At 55.6% G+C, this 23484-nt stretch overlaps 5 protein-coding genes across 5 annotated transcripts; all 5 read left to right on the forward strand.

The window, feature by feature from the left end:
- Positions 1 to 736: 736 nt before the first annotated feature.
- CDC53 (ubiquitin ligase (cullin) of SCF) lies at positions 737 to 3340 on the forward strand (the record flags this gene model as incomplete). Its single annotated transcript, XM_071062358.1, has 6 exons — positions 737 to 798; positions 861 to 930; positions 993 to 1009; positions 1068 to 1156; positions 1209 to 3088; positions 3152 to 3340. 6 exons carry the CDS (start codon positions 737 to 739, stop codon positions 3338 to 3340), a joined length of 2307 nt encoding a protein of 768 aa, XP_070918459.1.
- Positions 3341 to 6752: 3412 nt separating this feature from the next.
- GPA2 (Guanine nucleotide-binding protein alpha-2 subunit) lies at positions 6753 to 8149 on the forward strand (the record flags this gene model as incomplete). The annotated part of the gene is made up of 6 exons (XM_071062359.1): positions 6753 to 6876; positions 6958 to 7303; positions 7363 to 7491; positions 7579 to 7708; positions 7759 to 7997; positions 8050 to 8149. 6 exons carry the CDS (start codon positions 6753 to 6755, stop codon positions 8147 to 8149), a joined length of 1068 nt encoding a protein of 355 aa, XP_070918460.1.
- A 1960-nt stretch (positions 8150 to 10109) lies between these two features.
- Positions 10110 to 13099, forward strand: GPH1 (Non-essential glycogen phosphorylase; the record flags this gene model as incomplete). Its single annotated transcript, XM_071062360.1, has 5 exons — positions 10110 to 10266; positions 10428 to 11014; positions 11065 to 12491; positions 12541 to 12613; positions 12665 to 13099. 5 exons carry the CDS (start codon positions 10110 to 10112, stop codon positions 13097 to 13099), a joined length of 2679 nt encoding a protein of 892 aa, XP_070918461.1.
- A 2773-nt stretch (positions 13100 to 15872) lies between these two features.
- Positions 15873 to 17304, forward strand: HOG1 (MAPK protein hog1; the record flags this gene model as incomplete). Its single annotated transcript, XM_071062361.1, has 7 exons — positions 15873 to 15976; positions 16037 to 16166; positions 16226 to 16269; positions 16326 to 16425; positions 16481 to 16916; positions 16977 to 17160; positions 17220 to 17304. The coding sequence occupies 7 exons, from the start codon at positions 15873 to 15875 to the stop codon at positions 17302 to 17304; spliced, it is 1083 nt and encodes a 360-aa protein (XP_070918462.1).
- A 2133-nt stretch (positions 17305 to 19437) lies between these two features.
- Positions 19438 to 21953, forward strand: MFIFM68171_06942 (uncharacterized protein; the record flags this gene model as incomplete). The annotated part of the gene is made up of 4 exons (XM_071062362.1): positions 19438 to 19631; positions 19692 to 20118; positions 20182 to 20394; positions 20454 to 21953. The coding sequence occupies 4 exons, from the start codon at positions 19438 to 19440 to the stop codon at positions 21951 to 21953; spliced, it is 2334 nt and encodes a 777-aa protein (XP_070918463.1).
- Between the last annotated feature and the right edge of the window lie 1531 nt (positions 21954 to 23484).

Genomic DNA, 23484 nt, shown 5'->3' on the forward strand with positions numbered 1-23484 from the left:
ACCCCCAATACATCAATATTGTCGGATTCTCCCGAGTCGCCGGGCAGAGAAGCCCAAAGCGTGAAAGGAAAAAGGAAGGGGATGGGGAAAGGAGAAAATAGAGGTGGTAAAAATAGAAGACGACCTTTGAACCCCCCGTACGTACCTCTATACACTATGTCAATAGGCCCCGGTGGGGTATGACAATAGCCGCGCGCCGCAAAATCGGGCACCCGACAACAAAGTGGGCCCCTCCTGCCTGGAACCTCGTCACACAGACATCCCAAGGGCTGACTGTGATTGCCTTGACGAGACTCAAACTCCTTCTGCATTCGTCGTTTGCGGCTTTCAAGCATACAGAAGTCGTCTTTTCGCCCACTTCCACATCGGTCCTCGAGCCTCTTCTATTTTCACGCCAGTCAAGGGCTGGCGTTCTAGCTCCCCGCCACTCTCTCTTTCTCCCACATTTCCACGTTGGGAGGGAGCCTGAGGGCACTGGAACCCCGCCGATTGTTCGAGTAAGAGTTGCTTCACAAGCTTCCGAACCTAATGCTTCCGGTTCAACCGCACGGGAGGGGCATGAAATCCAAGGCCGCATCCCGTTTTGCAAAGCTCGAACTGACCTGCTGCACCTTCCTTAGCGGCGATCTGAAGGCTCACCGAGCGCTAGACCAGCCGTCTCGTTGACGAACCCATCGCCCACGCATCGATTTATCCTCCCCGAAACCTCGAGCAGCGACCCCATCGGCCCGCCACAATGCCTCCCGCCGCGCTGCCGGGGATGCCCTCGCAGCCCGTCCGAGATGATATCGACAACACGTACGTAGTTGTGCCCCTCGGCCAGCCTCGCGTCTTGGGAGGAAGACGCTGACGTGCAATAGCTGGAATTACCTGCAGCATGGCATCACCCGGATTATGTTGAACTTGCAGGAGGGCGTCGACCTCCAGACGGTATGCGGCTGTCCCGTGTTTCCTTCCGGCTGAGTTGAAGTAGCACTAACACTTTATGGTAGTATATGGGCATCTACACGTTGGTTCCCATCATGCCGTCGCATGCAGCGTATGGGAGGCAGCTGACCTTCTCACAGGGCCGTCCACAACTTCTGCACATCCCAAAAAGCGGTCGGTTTCAGCCACACGGCCAACGTTGTCGGCCCCGGCACATCCCACCGTGGCGGTTCGTGCTCACGACCCGCGCCGCCCGCTCCGTATCGCTGACGTAGTTGCAGCCCACCTTCTAGGCGAGGACCTCTACAAGAAACTTGCAGAATATTTGACCGAACACCTGAAGGACCTGGTTACCGAGTCAAAGGCGCACAGAGACGAGGCTCTGCTGGCCTTTTACATCAGAGAATGGCAGCGCTACACGGTTGCCGCCAAGTACATCCACCATCTCTTCCGTTACTTGAACCGACACTGGGTCAAGCGCGAGATGGACGAGGGAAAGAAGAACATCTACGACGTCTATACCCTACACCTTGTGCGGTGGCGCGATGTGCTCTTCACTCAGGTCTCGTCCAAGGTCATGGATGCGGTCCTTAAGCTGGTCGAGAGGCAGCGGAATGGAGAGACGATCGAGTACAACCAGATCAAGCAGGTGGTCGAGTCTTTCGTGTCGCTCGGCTTGGACGAGGGCGACTCTTCAAAGACCACTTTGGACGTCTATCGCTTCCACTTCGAGCGTCCGTTCCTAGAGGCCACAAAGGTCTTCTACCAGAACGAGAGCAAGCAGTTCGTTGCCGAAAACAGCGTCGTCGAGTACATGAAGAAGGCCGAGGCTCGGCTAGATGAGGAAGAAGAGAGGGTGAAGATTTACCTTCACGCGGACATTGCGATTCCGCTCAAGAAGGCTTGCAACCAGGTGCTGATTGCTGATCACTCCAACATCCTCCGCGACGAGTTCCAAGTGCTGCTAGACAACAACAGGGAAGAGGATATGGCGCGCATGTACAGCCTGTTATCACGCATTCCGGACGGCCTGGATCCTCTGAGGACTAGGTTCGAGACGCATGTGCGGAATGCCGGGCTGGCAGCCGTCGCCAAGGTTGCGTCGGATGCTGACAAGCTCGAGCCTAAGGTCTATGTCGATGCTCTGCTCGAGATCCACACCCAATACCACGGCCTCGTCAAGCGCGCTTTCAATGACGAGCCCGAGTTCACGCGGTCTCTGGACAACGCGTGCAGGGAGTTTGTGAACCGCAACGATGTTTGCAAGTCTGGGTCCAACAAGTCCCCGGAGCTGCTGGCCAAGTACACCGATATCCTTCTCCGCAAGAGCAGTACGGGCGTGGAGGACACCGAGCTGGAGAACACACTTGTGCAGATCATGACTGTTTTCAAGTACATCGAAGACAAGGACGTCTTCCAGAAGTTCTACTCGCGTATGCTGGCCCGCCGCCTCGTCCATAGCAGTTCGTCATCGGACGACGCCGAGACGAGCATGATCGGCAAGCTCAGGGAGGCCTGCGGCTTCGAGTACATTAACAAGCTGCAGCGCATGTTTCAAGACATGCAAATATCCAAGGATCTCAACGCAGGCTTCAAGGAGCACGTCCAATCGCTCGGTACGAAAGGGCTCGACTCTTCATACTCGATCCTCGGCACCGGCTTCTGGCCGTTGCAGGCGCCAGGAACCAATTTCAACCCTCCCGAGGAGATTGCGGGAGACTGCGAGCGGTTCTCGCGCTTCTACAAGAACAAACACGAGGGGCGCAAACTCACGTGGTTGTGGCAGTTGTGCAAGGGTGAGGTTAAGGCAAACTATGTCAAAAACGCCAAAATGCCCTACACATTTCAGGTCTCGATCTACCAGATGGCAATCCTCCTCCTATTCAACGAGAAGGACAAGAACACATATGAGGAGATTGCGTCAACAACCCAGTTGAATAACGAAGCGCTCGACCCTTCGCTGGGCATCCTCCTCAAGGCGAAGGTGCTCGACATGGAGGGCAGCGACAAGATTGGGACGGGCGCGACATTTTCACTGAACTACGACTTTAAAAGCAAGAAGTACCGCCTCAACCTCAACATGTCGATGAAGTCTGAGGCGAAGCAGGAGGAGGCGGAAACGAACAAGACGATTGAGGAGGATCGCAAGCTTTTGCTACAGGTGAGATTCCGACTCTGCCGAGTACATGGTGATCCATTTCGCTAACCTCTCGGCCCTACACAGTCGGCCATTGTGCGCATCATGAAGGCCCGCAAACGCATGAAGCACCAACAGCTCGTCAGCGAGACCATCAACCAGATCCGCCAGCGGTTCGTGCCCAAGGTTAGCGACATCAAGAAGTGCATCGAGATCCTGCTCGACAAGGAGTACCTCGAGCGGTTGGAAGATGACGACATCGGGTATCTCGCTTAGATATTCTACCTGTCTCTTCCTTTTGCCTCGCATTTCGTAGACAGGACTGAGTCCCACCGCCCACACAGTAGGTAGGGATTGGGTTCGCTCCGTTTTTTTGTTTGGAGTCCTGCGAACGAAGGTGAAGAGGATTGTCTTTGTACGAACACCTTAACGATGCTGGGGTCCGCTCCCGGCAAATGGTTCTTACCAGGGGGGAAGCTGGGAAAGGTGACAAGGGGTGGGATTTACTCGGGCAGCGTTCGGTCCGTGGTCTCTGGCCACGAATGGCTTCTTGAGAGCGAGATTCGGCTTTATTTTTTAGTTTCCTTTTTAGGGATGGAGGGCAAATGACATGAGAATTGCGGGCTAAGGCTTCCGTTGCGGTTTTGTCTCTTTTTTCTTTCTTTCTTCCATCCATGCTCCTGCTGTGGTTAGACGCCCTATTAATCGAATTGGCGGCTCGCAGGATCCCACGTACGTGTTTACATCCCAGACCTGCTGTGATGATTTGTTGGAGTTGCTGCCGTGCAGCAAGGCTCGGTCGGTTTCGGCGTTGTTGCGTGCCGGGGATGGAGCATTTAGGTCGGCATTATTCGGACAGTGGGCGACCGTCTTGAGGGGCTGTAGCCCCTCGTCCATCATTGTTATCTTTTTTCCTCTTCTTTTCTTCCCTTTTCCCTCATACTCTTAGTGTCGTCATGCCCGTTGTCATGGTTGTTGCAGTTGCCAGTGATAGGGTTAGGGTCCATGTTGTCCTTCAGTAGCAGCCAGGGACAACCGGTTGCCAATGGCCCGAAACGGCTGGTTGCTCGTAATTACTTGGCCGAGTTGAGGGTGTTCAGTTGCTAGTTGTCTCAAAGGAATGATTGCGGGTTCTAAAAGAGTTAGCGCCCGGGCGTAAGCTGCATAGGCGTGATGATGTCGAGATTAGCGGGCACTTAGCCGACAAAAGAGGTTTTATTTCCTGGCTTCTGTCGTCTTCCTACGCTGGAGAGCAGAGCATAAACGGTAGCTAATGAAGGGGTCTGGTATGCGCATGCAAGGCAGCACTCCTGGGGGCTGGCACCGAGTAAGTACAGTACAACCCGTACGGTACATGTAAGCTGCACTCACCGAAGAGATGAGACGGTTCGAACGGCTAGGTTTGACGAGTTGTGATTGGGCAGCCCAGCACAAGCCTGATGTCCAACCTGGCGCAGTTCGGGACCTTTTGTGGGCGGATGGCGTCCGGTGTCGCCCAACCGGTCTGCAGGGCTTGTCCCCGCCCCCGGACGGTCCCTTGTTCCCCGAAAGGGGACAACTGCCGGTCGCACCATCCCCCAGGGGTTGATTTGGGGATGTTTTTTCTTCTTACTACGTATGTACTCGACATGCAAGCCATGGCTAGCGCTGGGGTTGTTGCGAGTTGTCTCGTGGAACTTGTATACGTAAACGCCTCTGACAGCTGCAACGGGGGATGATGGTTCTACGGTCAAACGTGCCAGATGGCTGCTTGCGCATTGAGGGCATCATGCTCGCCCTCGACCAGAAGACGGGCCTTTGGGGCAGACAATGCAGTCAACGGGCCGTGACAAATGCCTGTGAGTCCAAGCAGATGAGATGGTGTTAGACATGGTGGTATTTCCGGGCACTGGGCGCCGGCCGACACGTGGTGGTCGGGATTCACACCCGATCCGCAGAGTGAGACGGCCACGACGGGGTGGCTCGGCGCTCGGGGCACTTCGACTTTCTGATCAGCAAGCTCGACCGATATTTTGAGGCCGGAGAATGCTATTAAGTGAATTGTGCTACTAACAAGGGAATCGAGTGCCTGACGGGCCGTTCCCCGCAGTTCGCCGCCACCGCGGTGACTCGAGCCCGGCTACTGGCAGATGCCATCACTCCCTCTTCACGTAGCTGCACAACTCCTTTGTCCCGTTTTGGATTGCTTGCTAACCAGCGCGCCGACTACAAAGGTCGATCTCGGCGACGTACGCTCCAGTATAAGGCAAAAGAACCGAAATAGATTTCGCCCAAAAAGCTGCGGGATGTTCGCCCGGCTGGGATGTCAATCTGGTCGGACGGAAACCCTGCGGCCTAGCAAATGACCCGGAGCCTGGTCAAAGCCGGATCCCTGCGGGTCTGTGAATCAAAATATCTGGGGGCAAAAGATGGTCCCAAAACAACACCTTTTTGCACGGGCCGCCAGCAGGCCATCGGGTTGTATGTAAGGTACTGTAGCTCCGCCGGCTGCGAGCATCTCGGCTGAGGTGGGCTCTGGGGAAAATGGAGAACTGCCCGCTCTCTTGCATCCCACCGGGTTTGGAGCACTCGCCCTGAAGGAAAGTGTCATGTTTTGCGTGGCAGACATTGAAGGCTGAATCTCGCATCGCCGAAATGCAGCATCCACATTGACAGGAAACGGTGGAGCACGATCTGCGTTGATTTCCAGCGAGTCCGTGGAACGGCGCGCGAGGAAGCGGTGGGCGCTAGGCCGTCAGGGAGGATGGCGGTCAGTGCGTAGGTGCCCGGCATCTGATACCTCCATCTTGGTGCGGATCGTGTCGCACCTTTCAGGGCAATGAACAATAGCAGCGCTGTGCGGTGGAGGTTCGGCCCTGTCGATGCAGCATGGAATCGACACAACCCTGTCCCCTGCCTGCTGCTCCCGCCCCAACTCGGTGGCCGGGGGTGCCGCCTTAACGCAGTGCCGCGTCGTGCAAAGCCCTTTGACAAAGGGAAGCCCGCCCGCCTGCCCATTCATTCCGCCGAGTTTACCTACATTTCCAGACCCGTCCTGCACACCGAACCTTGCACCTGGTCACCCCACGAGGCAACAAACTCGCGCCGGTCGCCGGCGACACCAGATCCTGTCGGAGCAGCAATCTAGCCTGCATCTGTAACTCGCCTCCCGCGCAGACCGCCTTGGACACACGGAGCTGTTCGTCCTCGAGTGAGCCGAAGCAGCCGTGGGCATTCGCCTCTTTGCAGTCCTCACCCTCTCAACACACCCTGCCAAACAAGTCGAGGCTGCGCCCAGTTAGAAGCGGCACCAGAAGCCGCTCGATCGAGCCTGCCCGTTGCCGCCAAAACACACGATTTCCCCGACTCTCGGCTGGGGCGGGTCTTTGTCGTTGCATTGCTGCTACTGGTGTGCCTCAATCGGGTCGAGGCCACCTCTCCGTCGGCCAAGGCACTCCCGCCAGGCAACCCAGCCCAGCATCCGCGACGCCGTGTTCCGCTCGCCGTTCCCCCCAGCTACCTACGGCCGGACGGTCACGCCAGTCATCGCTTTCTCGCGCCCATGTGACTGTAGGAAAGTCGGTCCGAGTCATTAGTGAACGCCGGATTTCCCCGATTGTTGCACGCCTACCGCCCCGCCCCGCCTCGACCACCAAGTCGCCTTGTTGTTTCGGTTTAGCAATTCTACGTGCAAGTCTTGATGGTCGCCATGGGATCGTGCATGAGCACGAGTGGGGAGGAGTCGGAGCAGAGAAAGCGGAGTAACAAGATCGACAAGGATCTCGAGGAGGACTCGAAAAGACTGCGGCGCGAGTGCAAGATCCTGCTTCTCGGTACGTCGCTGTCACGCCCTCCGTGGCTCGCCCGGGTCCCCGGCGGCACATGCTGACTCTAGGTGTTTCTGCCGCGCACAGGCTCCGGCGAGAGTGGGAAATCGACAATTGTCAAGCAGATGAAGATCATCCATCTCAAGGGATATTCGCAGGAAGAACTCGCCAGCTACCGTCCGACCGTGTACAAGAACCTCCTGGAATGTGCTAAAGCGCTCGTCAGCGCCATGCGCCAGTTTGAAATCGATCCCGTCCTGGACGAGAACAAGTCCCACTGCGATTTCCTCCTCGATTACTCTCTCGACACGAACCCGCAAGCCAAGATCGATCCCAGAGTCGGTGTTGCGGTCCAATCAATATGGAGCGACCCGTCAAGAGAGCTGCTGATGGAGAGACAGACAGAGTTCTACCTGATGGACTCTGCCGAATAGTCAGTTGCCCGTCTGTACTCTCTGCGGATGACGCCGTGGGGGCTAACCTTTACCGTAGTTTCTTCCAGGAAGCCTCGAGGATAGTGGCGCCAAATTATCTCCCCATTGAGATGGATGTGTTACGTGCGAGAACGAAGACGACAGGAATTTACGAGACAAGATTTAAGATGGGCCAGCTAAGTATCCAGTGCGTCTCAGCCCTTTCACTTTTTTTTTTTTTTTTTTTTTTTTCTCTTAGGAAAAGCACATCTGGTTGACCTCGCGCCCATTGCAGCATGTTTGACGTTGGTGGGCAAAGAAGCGAACGCAAGAAATGGATTCACTGCTTCGAGAACGTAACGTCTATCATCTTCTGCGTTGCACTGAGCGAGTACGATCAAGTATTGCTGGAAGAGAGCAGTCAGGTAAGCATGCACTCTGCTCGGCGTTCCGGCCCCCTCTAACCTTTGTCAAGAACCGCATGATGGAAAGCCTACTGCTCTTTGACTCGGTAGTCAACTCGAGGTGGTTCATGAGGACGAGTATCATCCTGTTCCTCAACAAGGTGGACATCTTCAAGCAAAAACTCGGACGGTCACCCTTGGGCAGCTACTTCCCAGACTATTCGGGCGGAAACGACGTCAACAAAGCGGCCAAGTACCTACTATGGAGGTTCAACCAGGTCAACCGAGCTCATCTAAACCTTTATCCTCAGTGAGTCTCTCCGCTGCTGTCTGCCTGTTCGCCTGCTAACTTTTCTCGGCAGCTTGACACAAGCCACCGATACCTCTAACATCCGTCTCGTCTTCGCCGCAGTGAAGGAAACGATCCTCAACAATGCGCTCAAGGATTCCGGCATTCTTTGATACCCCCGGCATCGCCCCATACACCACTCCAACAACCATGCGCCTTTCTTTTATAGTGTTTAGAGCGAGAACTTCCTGGCTGGCGACTTATGCATGACACGGCGTTGGAGGTGACAGTTCTATCTTTTTTCCGACGTTCGAAACGACTTGGCTTCTTTTTTTTACGCTTTTTGTCTACACAAAGGACAGCAAAAATCACCCAGGCGGCTTACGATTCTGTTTAATTCCTGCGCGTCGACTCTGCGAGATAGTGTCGGTAACTGGTCTCGAAACGGACCTGCGCCGCGTGTTCGGTCCGAGCGTTGTGATGTGCTTGGGACGAGGGCAGGTATGTTTTCGCCTCTTTCAAGAGGCCGGGGGGTGCGCATTTACGGGTCATCAATAGCATCTCTCCAGGGCGGAGCGACAGCGAGGTCTTTCGAGGATTTGCTGGAAGGGCTCAGGAGGCCGCTGTGTCTTCTCGGGTATGAGGCGTTGAACTGCACCTGTTTTGGTTATCCTATACCTCGTCCGGTGCGAGAGAAAAGTGATAGTGGGGGATCATTCCCGAGAAGCAATGAGACTCGTTTGTTTCGACCAGTCCTGGGTTGGATCTCAAGGCCCGCCGTTGCACCACCCATGACAATTCATTTGACAGGCAGTGTGCAGCCTCGAGAACACTGACTTTCAAGCCATGAAGCCAACTAACACCAGCCCGTCACTACATCGAGACCACTACATCGCTGGCGGGCCAAGCGCCATCGCACGCCATAGGCCGCCCGCTAGCCCACAACTCAGGGGCGCTATCGTTTTGGCCGTGAACCTGCAAAAGTTGGCAGGCGTCAAATGGAAGGTTCCTGTTTAATATCGGCTGCTAGCGCGATAGGAGAAACTCGCCCGGATGAGCCGAATGGGGAATCGCTTGCATCCGCGAACAACCGCCATGATGCAACAGAGGTGGAATGAGGTGGAGCTGCTGGGAGGTGTCACAGAGCGGGGTTTCAAGCCCACAGCAGCCACTTCCCTCGCCATTCCTACCAACACGAACTTTCCGACTCCTGCCCCGCCACGCCGCAAATTCGGTGGCACTCGAGACGCTGCAAACGGCTTCGCCTCTAAACATGCACCCATTTCACACTCACGCCGCCTCTGAAATGGGATGTTTCGATGAGGCAGAAAGCCCTGTTGGGTCTTGAACCCTCCGGGCCCCCGTCAGCCCATTGGCCCGCATCCGTCGTTTTGAGTTGAAGCACGATGACATCTTGACTGGCAGCGGCGTTGCAGAAACCAATTGAAACCAGGGCCACCCAAGGAGCTCTCAGGCAGCTTCCCGAGTGCATATGCAAGTGATGCCGGGCCCAATCACACCACTGAAAGCCAGGCCAAGGCAAGCGTGAGCGACTCTCTATCCTTGTGTTATCGAGAATCGGCAGACAGGGGTGCTTTCCCGTCATCAACAGCATCCTGGCGAGCAGCACTCGGCGAGGTAACCTCGGGCAGGATTCCAGACCTGCTGCTAAGTTTGGCCTTCCCATGCCTGGCCTTGCTTATATGGGGCTCTCGTTCTAGTTCCTGGGTTTCAACTTTTTGTTCTTCCAAGGTGTCTGCCATCTTAGCTTTTGTTAGGTCCTGACCGGTCTCAACACCGATACCAGCTAGCTCGTGTCAATTGCTTCGTAGTTTTTCACCGGCCTGTCCGCGTCTTTGATCTTCATTGCTGCTCGGGGGTCGCGAGATACTCGAGATCGTACCTCACCAACATATATATACTCCGTCCGGCGGAGGGCCTCCTAGGTTCTTGGCTCCGTTGCGTAGCTTCTTATCAATAGCTTGGAGATAGTGGCGAGTGCTAACCCCACCCCGATCTAAGCTCATCGTAAGTCACCTTGACCGGCTGCTCTTCTCCTCTTTCTCTCTCCTTCTACGTCCGGGTTCCTGATATCTTCGGCGGGCCATAAACAGCACAATCGCACTTTACGTCATGGCTACCGACCGAATCCCTCACAGAGAGCGGCGGCCCTCCACGGGTGCTCCGATTGTGGACATCCAGGGATCCGTGGTTCCAGCAGGTATCTCAAGGCCGAAACACAAGCGCACCTTCACTGGCTTTGGCGCTGGGGAGATCAAGAGCGTCGAAGGTATTCTTACCCCTTTCCTCTGCTTTGTGTCCCCCTCGGTTTGGGGAATCTCGTCTTGATTCGTTTTCACGAAGCTCCTGTTGCAATTGCCCCTCACCAACCAGTGCGGGGCAGCGAAGCTGCTTAAGGATGCTGTGTGCTAACAATTTCCCCCTTCCCAGCTTCCATCCCCGAACCGCAGCGCGAGGCCTGGCTCAAACACCAGGTCAGCGGTTTCAAGGACAAAGATGGCTTCGAGCGCGAGGTTGTCCGCCATGTCGAGACCACGCTGGCGCGAAGCATGTTTAACTGCGACGAGTCGGCAGCGTACTCGGCCTGCAGTCTCGCTTTCCGCGACCGTCTGATCCTCGAGTGGAATCGCACGCAGCAGCGGCAGACATTTGCTGACAGCAAGCGTGTCTACTACCTGAGCTTGGAGTTCTTGATGGGTAGGGCTCTTGACAATGCTATGCTGAACATTGGCCAAAAGGACGTGGCAAAGGCCGGTCTTGCCGACCTCGGCTTCCGTATCGAGGATGTCATCGGACAGGAGCACGATGCTGCCCTGGGTAACGGCGGGTTGGGGCGCCTGGCGGCTTGCTTCCTTGACAGCCTTGCCAGCTTAAACTACCCCGCCTGGGGCTACGGTTTGCGCTATCGCTATGGCATCTTCAAGCAGGAGATCATCGACGGCTACCAGGTCGAGGTGCCAGACTACTGGCTCGACTTCAACCCCTGGGAATTCCCTAGACACGATGTGACGGTCGATGTAGGTGCGCTAGGTGATGAGCACTGGAGCTTGCCCTGACACTTTTGCAGATACAATTCTACGGCCACGTCCGCAAGTCGATCGATGACTCGGGCAAGACTATCGCTTTTTGGGAGGGCGGCGAGACCGTGACGGCTGTCGCCTTTGACGTCCCTATTCCAGGATACGCAACGCCGTCAACCAACAACCTGAGGTTGTGGTCTAGCAAGGCCGCCAGCGGGGAGTTTGACTTCCAAAAGTTCAACAGCGGAGACTACGAGAGCTCGGTAGCGGATCAGCAGCGCGCCGAGACCATCAGCGCCGTGCTCTACCCCAACGATAATCTTGACCGAGGAAAGGAGCTGCGTCTAAAGCAACAGTATTTCTGGGTTGCCGCATCGCTATACGACATTGTCCGCCGCTTCAAGAAGTCGAAGCGCCCCTGGAAGGAGTTCCCTGACCAGGTTGCTATCCAGCTCAATGACACGCACCCAACGTTGGCCGTTGTCGAGCTCCAGCGGATTTTGATTGATCTCGAGGGTCTCGAGTGGGACGAGGCCTGGAATATCGTGACAAACACTTTTGGCTACACCAACCACACCGTGCTCCCGGAAGCGCTTGAGAAGTGGTCTGTTCCGCTAATCCAGCATCTCCTTCCCCGGCACCTCCAGATCATCTACGACATCAACCTCTTCTTCCTGCAGAGTGTCGAGCGCAAGTTCCCCAACGACCGCGACATGTTGCGACGCGTCTCCATCATCGAGGAGTCGCAGCCCAAGATGGTTCGCATGGCGTTCCTGGCCATCGTCGGGTCCCACAAGGTGAACGGTGTCGCCGAACTGCACTCGGATCTTATAAAGACCACCATCTTCAAGGACTTTGTGGAAATATTTGGCCCTGACAAGTTCACGAACGTGACCAACGGCATCACGCCGCGGCGCTGGCTCCATCAAGCCAACCCCCGCCTGTCCGAGCTAATCGCGAGCAAGACAGGCGGCAAGGACTTCTTGACCGACCTGACGCTTCTCAACAAGATTGAGCTCCACGTTAATGACCCAGAGTTCCGCAAGGAATGGGCCGAGATCAAGTACGCAAATAAGGTGCGCCTCGCCAAGCACATCAAGGCCACCTCGGGCGTTACCGTCAATCCGTCCGCGCTCTTCGATGTCCAAGTCAAGCGTATCCACGAATACAAGCGGCAGCAGATGAACATCTTCGGTGCCATCCACCGCTACCTCACCCTCAAGGCCATGACGCCCGAGGAACGGCAGAAGCAGCTGCCGAGGGTTTCGATCTTTGGCGGCAAGGCTGCCCCTGGCTACTGGATGGCCAAGCAGATTATTCACCTGATCAACAACGTAGGCTCCGTGGTCAATGAGGACAAGGATATCGGTGACCTGCTCAAGGTGGTGTTCATCGAGGACTATAATGTCAGCAAGGCCGAGATTATCATCCCGGCGTCTGACATTAGCGAGCACATCTCGACTGCCGGCACTGAGTAAGCAATAGGCCTCGTGGTCTTTTGACTCGAAGCTAACGTATCGCAGGGCTTCTGGGACCAGCAACATGAAGTTTGTCCTCAACGGCGGCCTCATTATTGGGACCTGCGACGGCGCCAACGTACGTGCCCCCCTTGCGGCGCAGCCAAAAACTCACTAACGCCGTTGTCAGATTGAAATCACGCGCGAGATTGGTGAAAACAACATTTTCCTCTTCGGAAACCTGGCGGAGGACGTGGAAGACCTGCGGCATGCGCACACGTTCGGGCAGCACACGATCGATCCAGACCTAGCGCGCGTGTTTGAGGAGATCGAGAAGGGCACATTTGGCAACCCGCAGGACTTTGCGGGCATGATATCGGCGGTGCGCGAGCACGGCGACTACTATCTCGTGTCGGACGACTTCCATAGCTACCTCGAGACGCACGCGCTCGTTGACGAGGCGTACCGCAACCAGGAGGATTGGATCACAAAGTGCATTACCAGCGTGGCGAGGATGGGCTTCTTTAGCTCGGACCGGTGCATCAGCGAGTACGCCGAGGAGATTTGGAACATTGAGCCGTTGCGTATTGACAAGGCGGCGAATGCGGATGCGGATGGGGCGTAGGGCCTCGGGTATTGTTTGTCTCCCGGCCTGTGAGAAGCCGACGGTTAGGTTGATGGATAGTTAAGCTAGGGTACTTGTGAAATGCTAATGCCTCTTCTCTCTTACGAAGGCGACTAGGTCCTAAGTTGCCCATATCTATCTTGACTCGGGTATGCTTTGAGAGTGATGGTTGGCCACCAAGGCTCCAGAACAGGCCCCACCAGGTTCCATTACAAGTCAACTAGCTCCGAGGCGCGCAATAAGACCCTGGATTGCATGCGTAGAAGTTGGGCGGGTTATCAAACATAGGCTAAAATGAGAATTAGAAAGAGAAATCCATCGCCACGCCGACAGCCCGAAGCTGAGATGTGAGCTGAATGCAGGAAAATGACGGAGCTTCGTTCTGATATTTTGCACGCTTGGCTTCTTGTCGCGGCTGAGAGAAAAAGGGAACCCTGAGACGACAGGGGTCCTCCAGGGTTGGGGGCTTCCAGGTGTGGGTAGCAAATTTGACGTCACTGTGCATGGCGCTGGCCTGGAAGCTTCCCGGGCGTGTGCTGCGCCGTCCGCGGCAGAGCAGGGCATGCCACGGTGGCATTGGGGGAAGGGTGCGGCTGCTTTTTGGACGGGCTGGCGTCATCTTTCACACTCAACTTTGGAGTGACGGAATGGAATGGGACATGGGCACGGGGGGATTCCTAAAATTGAAGACACGCTTCGTCGGGACTAAGGGGCCTGTTTTGATAAACAGAGCTTGTGATAGGATGTTGGTTTCTCTCGCTTGGCCCGGCTTCGGTAGTCATGGCCCTCCCTTGGCAAGTACCGTACGTACCTACCTTTGCCTCCCGATTATACCCCTAGGGCTAACTTATTTTTGTCGACTGATCTGTTTCCTTGCCTCCATCGTTGCCGCTCCCCCTGATGATCAAAGGTTCTGGCCGGGAGGTTGCAGACACCTGGGTGCCGAAGACCCTGGATGAGGACAAATGGAGCCGATAATGCAACCTATAAAATGTAAACAAAGCGGGGGACGGTGTTTGAGTCGCGGGGGAGAGAGTAGGTATCGGATGTACTGCAATTGAAGACACCCGTCAGTTCTCCGTGGAAGAAATGGATACCGAACGGAGCCAGGTTAATGGGCGAGCAATGCGCCTAAGATGGAGATGGCGTTTCCCGATCCGGAGCTTCAAGTCCGACCAGATATTTTACGCCTTGGCTTGATATTCACTTCACTACACGGGTCCCGTGACGGGTTTGAGGAACAGGAACAACGATGCGCCAGCTGCATTGCCAAACCACCCAAACGGTGACAGGGTCTGGATGGGGATCTGGGAAATCAGCGAGAGGCTTGAGAACTCGGATTGCAACCGACAAGGATCTGAGATGCCCCACTTTTAATACGTCATTGCGCTTCTCTGACAAGACGAGCCCCTCCCGCGATGAATTGTCGGCGAGGACCCGGCGTCGCTTCCGGCGGGCTCCTCTCCAGCATCCACAGTTCCGAGCAGGATTGCGGGAACTTTTGTGGGAAACTGCGAGATAGAAAATTACAAGCGATCGGGTGCGTAGGAACAAAGACAGGAGCGTGCATAGTCTTAAGTCACGCGCTCGATGATGTGCAAATGTCGAGGTCCTGGTGGTGCTTTTGATTTGATGTACGCATCTGACGATACACGGAGCCCACTGACAGCCGCAATACTGCCAGCCAAGGCACTTGTGTGCTCCAGTGTGGGATTGGGGGTCTGGAGTGACGGGAATGCGGGAGTGCCATGGAATTCAGGTAGCTTTCTGATATCCTGTTCTCAGCAGGCCCCGCGTTGCATCCCGGGCCCCATCTCGCCAGCCGCACCATCCCAATGTCGAGGTAGCTTTCCTCCAGAATACTTGATCTTCCCCTCTCCCTGGCATCTATAATATTTTTCTACTCCTGGAGCTTCATCTTTTCGCTTTCCCCTTATCCTCTCGCTCCTCTCCAAGACAGTCAGAAACCGTATTGACGCCCATTAAGCGACGACTTATCCAGACACACCCGCCTTGACTCGACAACACGTGGGGTAGGTGCTCGCCAAGGAACCTTCCGGGGAAGCAAGCAGCGCCGGATAGCTTGTAGCTGACCGTCTCGAACGTTTTAAGGGCGCCACAGTCGGTCCAACGCTTTTGCGCCACAGAGACAAAGCACCTGCGACTCGCGATTGATTCCGGCAGTGTCCGTCTACCGATCAGATCTCGAGGGGCAGTCAAGGGTCTCCCAGCCGGTGCCAAAACAGCCGGGATCGACATATCGCGATTTTCTTCCCCAGCAGGCGCGGGTAAAAAAGGTCATAAAAGCGAGATTGCTGCTACTTGGGACTCACGAAGCCGTCCTCAACAGGCGTCTGCTGGTACTGCAGGTAAGCGGGCTCGAATCCACTAAAATGCACCTCTGACACAAGCCGCCATTCGCCGTCTCCAGCGCAACCCTGGTTTGATAGACCAAGCTAAAGTTTTGCCCCTCGCCCTCAGGACCCGGCTCTGAAGTCGTCGCGCCCCGCCATTGCTACAGGTTCTAGCACTCGCTCCCCGCCTCAGATCTCGCGAAATAGTAAATTCTAGACACGGCAAATCTGCCATCGCCGTCCTCGACCCAGCTTCGTTGGTACACACATTGGATATTTCTGCTCGCCAAGGCGGCTCAACCCAACCCCAGTCTCCCAAGTCCCCCGGCTTCGACTCCCCCGCGGCACTTTGACGATTGCCCCGCAATCGCGGCCCCTCGCTCGTTCTTCGCAAGCGTGCAATTGCCAGCTCGCCCGCCATGGCTGAATTCGTCCGTGCCCAAATCTTTGGCACTACCTTTGAGATCACCTCGAGGTATTCTGACCTTCAGCCGGTCGGCATGGGAGCATTTGGCCTGGTCTGGTATGGTTGCTCCCCGGCGGTTGCATACGCGAGCGCGATGCTAACGATACATGCTCACAGTTCCGCCAAAGACCAGCTCACCAACCAGAATGTCGCCATCAAGAAGATCATGAAGCCCTTCAGCACCCCGGTGCTTGCTAAGCGAACCTACCGAGAACTGAAGCTGCTCAAGCACCTGAAACATGAGAATGTTGGTCTGCCAGACTACCCGATGTGTCGGGGCTCAACTGCTGACGCGACTGTTCGCAGGTCATCTCGCTCAGTGACATATTTATTTCCCCGCTGGAGGATATGTAGGTGGCTCGATGACGCAAACTGCCGGCGGCACTGGCTGACCCTCTCGTGCCAGCTACTTCGTCACGGAGCTGTTGGGAACCGACCTCCACAGGCTGCTCACCTCGAGGCCGCTCGAGAAGCAGTTCATCCAGTACTTTCTCTACCAGATCATGGTGCGTTCTTGCCAGTAGCGCCTACACTCCAGACACCTGGCTAACCCTCCATCAGCGAGGCCTCAAGTACGTCCACTCGGCCGGCGTCGTCCATCGGGACCTCAAACCCAGTAATATCCTGGTCAACGAGAATTGCGATCTGAAGATCTGCGATTTTGGCTTGGCGCGCGTCCAAGATCCCCAGATGACAGGCTACGTTTCGACGCGGTATTATCGCGCTCCCGAGATCATGCTCACGTGGCAAAAGTACGACGTTGAGGTCGACATTTGGAGCGCGGGCTGCATCTTTGCCGAGATGCTCGAGGGCAAGCCGCTCTTCCCCGGAAAGGACCACGTAAACCAGTTCTCCATCATTACGGAGCTTTTGGGGACGCCGCCTGACGATGTCATCAACACAATTGCCAGTGAGAATACGTTGAGATTCGTCAAGTCGCTTCCCAAGCGCGAGCGGCAACCGCTCAAGAACAAGTTCAGAAATGCCGATGCTCAAGGTATGTGTTTGCTAACCTTTAGCTCGTGCCCCCCTGCAAGTACTAACCCTGCGCGCTTAGCCATCGACCTCTTGGAACGGATGCTCGTCTTTGATCCCAAGAAACGGATAACAGCAACCGAGGCGCTTGCGCACGAGTACCTGGCACCGTACCACGACCCCACCGACGAGCCGGTCGCCGAGGAGAAATTTGACTGGAGCTTCAACGATGCCGACCTGCCCGTCGACAGCTGGAAGATCATGATGTGAGTCGCCTTGAGTGACGCTGGATGTATTATGTCTGACCGGGTTGGGGATCAAACAGGTACACCGAGATCCTCGACTACCATAACGCGGAAGCCGGGGTGGCGGGTTCTCAGATGGACGGCGAGATGTATGCCATGGGTTGATGAGGCGGAAAGAGAAGCAACAGTTCCGGTGGATCCTCGTTTGTCGATTATCGGGCGTTCTAGGATGGGACGGGAAGAACCGGTTCTCTCTTTTTTCCTTTGCTGGTGAAACGAGAGGAATAAAACGAGACCACGGGTAGCGCTTGCGTCCCGGTAGGCGTACCTGCGTACCGGGCAGGTGGGATACAACGAGGAGAGCTCTGAGTTTTGGCTATTTGGATGGGACAGAAAAAGATCCGCGGGTTGTGACCGGGTCTCGGCACAAGATGCTCAAGCGTTTGGGTGAACAGCAACTGACAAATGTGAGGGAGGGAGGTTAGGTCCGGATTGCGATTGCGGCTGGGATAGGGATTGGAATTGGGATTGGCATGATTTTGCACCCCAATGTCAGAAGCTGCCACTGGAGCACGATCGCGCCTCTATGTCTATGTCCGTCCAGGACTCGGAGAGTGAAGTCGGTGTTTCTCTTTAATTGATGGCTCGGATATGGAGATCAGTGAAAATCATGGCCGTTGCTCTGGGTTGTGGTTCTGGCATTGTACGGGTTTGGACTGTAGGCAACTGGTTTCTTGGTGCCTGAGGGTCTGTAATGGTATCGCCGTGGTCTCTGCCACCTTTTCTTCCCTCTTCTCTCCTTCTCTCCTTTGTCTTCCTCATTATCATGAGATACTCATTTGTTGTAGTTATTATAATCCTTGTCAGATCACGGCCAATAGAGACAGTAGCAGGCTCCTGATCCGCCCACGTCACTGGGCTGTGTCTCTGCTCAACTATGCCCACCTGCTCTTCACCTGTCAAGTCACACAACTTTTTATAGTGGTGTGCGATTGCCGCAGAAATGATTCTTGTTTCGCGAGTTACCTGCTTAATGTCTCTCATGCAATGCACTGCGCTGCAAGACACGCTGGCATGGTAAGGTGATCTGTATGGGGTAAATCTGGGTTGCATTTGTTATGCTCCTGGGGTATCATTTGACCTATGTCGGGAATCCCTGCTTTCTTACGATAATGCGGAGAGCGTGAACGAACAGGAACGTTGCAGGCTTTGGAGGTTTGAAATAGACAGTCACACGAATTGGCTGGTGAGGTGCGAGTGCCGATGTGATGATGGTCTAGTGACTTTCTAGCTCATATTCACATGTAAAAAGTCTTTCCGGCCAAAGGAGCAACCCCTCGTTAATTAATGACAGCGAAGAACCCGTGCGGATGGAAGAAGGAAAAAAAGTAATAAACAAACAAAATAAATAAATAATAAAGTCCCAAGAAAAAAAGAAAGAAAGAAAAAAAAAAAAGCCGCTGCGTCTCAAAAAATATGACATTATTGAGCCAGCAGGCTATTAGGCTTGGATGGAGAGAAGCTTTCCGGCGGCTTGAAAGCTCTGTGGTGTGAGGTGGCGGTCGACGGCCATCCTCTTCCTTGTCTCCGTGAAAATAAAGGAACCGGGCCATGAGAGCCCCAACTCTGAGCGGCCGTTTTGACCTTCGAGAAGAAGGGAAAAGACAAGGACAACGAGGATCAGCCCATGTTGGTTGGACAAAGCAGCGATGCCAAGCTGTCGTCCCCAATTTTAGCCTTGGACTGCCAGCGTGCAATTGGACCGTTCACAGATCCCGGCAGCGCGACAAGCGGCCACTCGACATTACCCACACGTCACTCACCTGTCCCGCAAGCCTCTGGAACGCACCGGTTGTGTGGCCTGGTGAGCCTGGGCCGGCCATCGCTGACCGCCTCCGCCGACGATACACGCCCATTGGCGCTTAAAACAGCAACAATTGGCTCAGCGAGTTTTTGGATGTTACGGCGTCTGGACTTTGTCTTTCGTCTTCCATTTTCGCTGCTTGGAAACGTGGAATTGTCTTCTCGTTGCCCCTCTCCTGTGGGCAGCCTGGTAACCCCCGCCGCTCTTCCGTTATTATTTTTTTTTCTTAGCCCCCCCGATCCGACGCCCGTCTTGAGCCTCAACCTGCCAGACCGGCACTTGGTGCCAAAACGGGCAAGAGAAAACGCGAATTGCCTTGACCCCGGTGCTCGAAACCTTGACGTTGGGCTCAACGCTTCTTCATGGCAGACGTTTATATAAGTAGTTCTTGAGAGGCTTGTATCGACGAAAACGACGAGCCTCCTCGGACGACCATGACCGTCCCTACACCAACGGCGGACAAGACGGCCAGGCAAGGCTTCATCCCGCTCGTCTCGGTCGTCGACTTCCATCACGCGCGCGGCCCCGAGGTGGAAAGATGGTTCGGCGTCGAGGAGGGCCGCGATCCGGCTGCCGAGTACGACTGGACCTTGCTGCCCTTCATGGCATTGAGCGACGGCGCCCATGCGTATGTACCCGCTTGCCCGAGGAGAGGCATAGGGGCGTTTTGCTGATGACATGCCTCCAGTTTGACCGAGGACTTCTCGTACTTTACGCTCTTGCGGCCCGCGACCGACACGGCACCTGCGACATCCCTCTTCGGCATCTCCTGCACGAGGCAGATGGACGCTGCCCAATTGCTCGTGAGGCCCGCCGACGTCACCCGGTCGACCGTCCAGAAGGCCGTCGTGGTTATTGCAGACAGTCCCCAGTACTTTGGCATGCTTCGGGAACGCCTGAGCGTCGTGACCAAGGCCTGGTTCGCCCAGCGCGAGTTCACCGATACCGAGATCCTGCGTCGCTTCCAGGAGAGCCTGGCCGACGAGAAGGAGCGGGGCATGATGAACGAGGACGAAGACAGGGACCAGTACCTGGGACTGAGCCTCAGGGAGCTGGTCCGCGAGTTCAGGTGGCAGACGTTAGTTCTGCTAAAGTGCTGCCTGCTGCAGCCAAAGGTAACGGCTCTTGCTGCCCGTACCCGGCATACCCCGTTGTGCTGATTCTGATGTCCGCCACAGATGCTCTTCTTCGGCACCCGGTGCGAGCGCCTGTGTCTGACCCAGTTTTCCCTTATCTCTTTAATACCAGGGCTTCTCCGCAACTTGCAGGACTCTGCCGGGCCGGAGCTGGATAGTTACGAGAAGAATCTAACGCAAGCGACGAGCTTGAGGACTAGTGACCGGAATTCACTGCTCTCGTACGTGGGACTGCCCCTGCAGATTTTCGGGAAGGTATGTACAAGATACCCCATCTCTTTGCCGAGTCGGTTGCTCACCAGACCGCCGTTCAGGGGAGCTTGTTTGGGCCTTACACCCCGCTACAGCAGCTAGACATACTCGCCGATTTCGGCACCAAATCATACATAGTCGGCAGTACAAACTCGCTTCTCCTACAGCAAAAGGACCGGTATAGCGACATACTCATCAACCTCGATGAGGGCACCATCAACATCACGTCCACGTCCCTGAGAGCAGCTCTGCAGCTTTCCACCCCCGACCGCCGTTGGATAGATTTCATCACGCAAAACGTCAACGAGACATGGGACGATGCGGACCCCAGTAGACCCAAGACCATGGGCTATGTCGGCAGCGAGGAGTTCATTCGTGTACAATTCGAGGAATACCTCCTCTCCCTCATCTCATCCGTCAAGTACCACAGCCACCTAGCCAAGCATGCGGATAATCCCAGGATGCTGCTCCCGGAGATCGAAGGGGATCCCTCGCATGACTTTGGTCAGGACTTTGTCGAGGCCTGGTCGCGAACCGACAACTACCGCATCTGGAACACGCACACCGACTCCCACCTTTTTGACATTGTTGAGCCGAAACACCCCTGCGCCGGAGGCCTCACCATCGAGGACGTCCAGCGCCGCATCACCCAACAGGTGCAAGACTTGCACTGGGACGAGCGCTTCGCCCAAGGAAAGGAGGTTCTGGGGCGCAACCTGGCTGCCGGCCGCGAAAAGGCCAGCACCTTGTTCAACAAGCTGTATGCGGACATGGAGGCGCTCCGTGAAGCACAGAGGAAGCGTGCGGAGGAGGCCAAGGCGCAGCAGGTGAGCGCAGGGGCACAGAATGAGAAGAATGGCGCCGGTGGCCCGGGGTCACACCAGACGTCACAGAGCGTGAGCAGCAGGGCCGGCGCGTTTGTAAACAGCTGGGCTGCCTGGGCAGGAGAGAAGCGCAGGGCGGCAGGGTGGGGCCGGGCTTCTGGCAGCGCGGACACCAATCCCAGCAGCGGAGGGGGAGGTTGGGGGGGTAGTTGGGGCAGGTCCAGCAAGAACAGGGCGTCGCTCATAAGCACGAACTCGGGCTCGGACACCGCCTCAGAGAAGGAGCCGCGAATGTCAACATCATCGGCCGTTACGAGAACCGACGATTCTGACCGACCGCACGATGAGAGGCCACTCTACCGGGGGAGGGGCTCCGTGAGTGGCGAATCGACGCTGGATGGCGCGGGCTCCGAGGGCGCCATGTCCCCCCTGATGTCTTCACGGAGACGACGGCCTTTATCAGGCAGCAGCATCGCCGAGGCGCCTATTATTGACAGCGTTGTGTCCGCGGCGACGGGGGAGGGAGAAAAGAAGGCTGCACCAAACGGTAATGGGGCTGCAGCAACCGCCGGGCCCAAGGGTCTGATAGACAAGAATGATGCAGTAGAACATGGCTTAGTTGGGAAGAAGGAGGAAAACGACACAGAAAACACGCCGTCTCCGCCTCAAACTCCGGTGCCAATGTCCGTCGCCACAGCTCAGGCTGTCGAAGTGCAGGAGGCTTGGGGGAGGAGGTGAGCTGTGCGAGGTGAGGTTGGGTAATTGCCAGGGCTTGTTGTTGGTTGCTTGGCTGAAACAGCGTGATAGGAGGAGGGTAGATACACATACATCGGATGAGAGTAATGAAACGCCATGTGCATATATATACAAGCCAATACCAGGATTCCAGACGACCCGGCCTTACTGAGATATATATGATCACACTGCAGTTAAGTAATCGTCAACTATTTCCCTTGCGAAAGCCTGGCTGTCCGTGCTGCCTCATCAACCCTCTCGATAGAGTCCTTCAGACCCCATTAAATCAAACACACCATCCTCAACGCAGATTCCGTTGTCATGAACTCGCGGGTTCGCGTCGTTGTAAACAGCGGTGGACCATTATATATATATACCTCCTGAAACGCGAGGGTACTTGGGAGAGACTCGTTTGTATAAGGTTGGGTTTCTAGTATAGACAACCATGGCAGACGGTATGAGCATGCCCATATGCGTTCTGGAGTGTGCTGGTGCATTCCTCATCTCTGCATGGCGGACAAATAACATGTCGAAGCCGATGAGGAAGGCAACTCCGGCGCAGCGTCACCCCGTTGATCTTCGCATTTGTTATCAGCCTTGCGTTCGTTGGCCGGTGTCTCTTCCGACCTTCATCCGATAGGCGAGCTTTGTGAGCTGTACGTCTTGTCATCTCATTCACCAGGTCTCGGGCTAGCGTAACAGCTACCGAGGAGTGGTCAAAAGGAAGGCTAATATGGTGGTTGAAGGAGGCAGTAGCGCGCCGTCCGCCTTTGATGCTGTGTATCGTTCGGGCGTGACGGCGAATTGTGTCGTTTGCTGCACGGAATCTCGTTGCAGCGACACGAGCATGTATGAAACATCAAGATAGCTCAATCACCAACCAGCCGACTACTTGAACATCCAGATCATATACAGTCGGTGGCTTTGAAAGCGCAGGCCCCAACTATCTATAAGCGCGCTCCTTGCCGTTCCTAGTCGATTCAGTCCCTTGACGACCATGGGCATCCAACCCTGAGCGACACCCAGAGGGAACAATTACAGGTAACAAACAACTGCAACAAGCAGACCGCAGCGACAGCCGCCCATCCAGCATTGTGCCATATCATCTGGTATAGAAGGCGATATTGACTCCTCCGTCCCGGACTCGTTACGGCCCCATGCTGATATGATTTTATCGGTGAGAGCCTGGTCACCATCGAAATAGCCACTTGTAATTGTACTAGGAGATGTCGGCTTCTGTTAAACATTCCGCCGGTTGGCAGCGCCGACCTCACCCTCCATAGAGCGGTTTACTTCGTTAACCCGTTTCCCGTACCCACCTAATCCTCCTCGAGGTGGACACCATCACCCCACAAGGCTGGGTTGTCCCATATGCCATTATCGTCCTCGTCCAAAGCTATCGTCCCTTCCCGCATCCAGCACACAGCTCCGGTATTGGCATCGCCGGCTCGGGTAAAGCCCCATGGGTTTGGCTTCAATACTCCACTGCCATCGGTCCCTCCATGTCGGCTAGCTATTGTTGGCTTTCTAGACT

This window comes from Madurella fahalii, assembly GCF_045866475.1.
Source record: "Madurella fahalii IFM 68171 DNA, scaffold_3, whole genome shotgun sequence".
Lineage (NCBI taxonomy): Eukaryota > Fungi > Ascomycota > Sordariomycetes > Sordariales > Madurella > Madurella fahalii.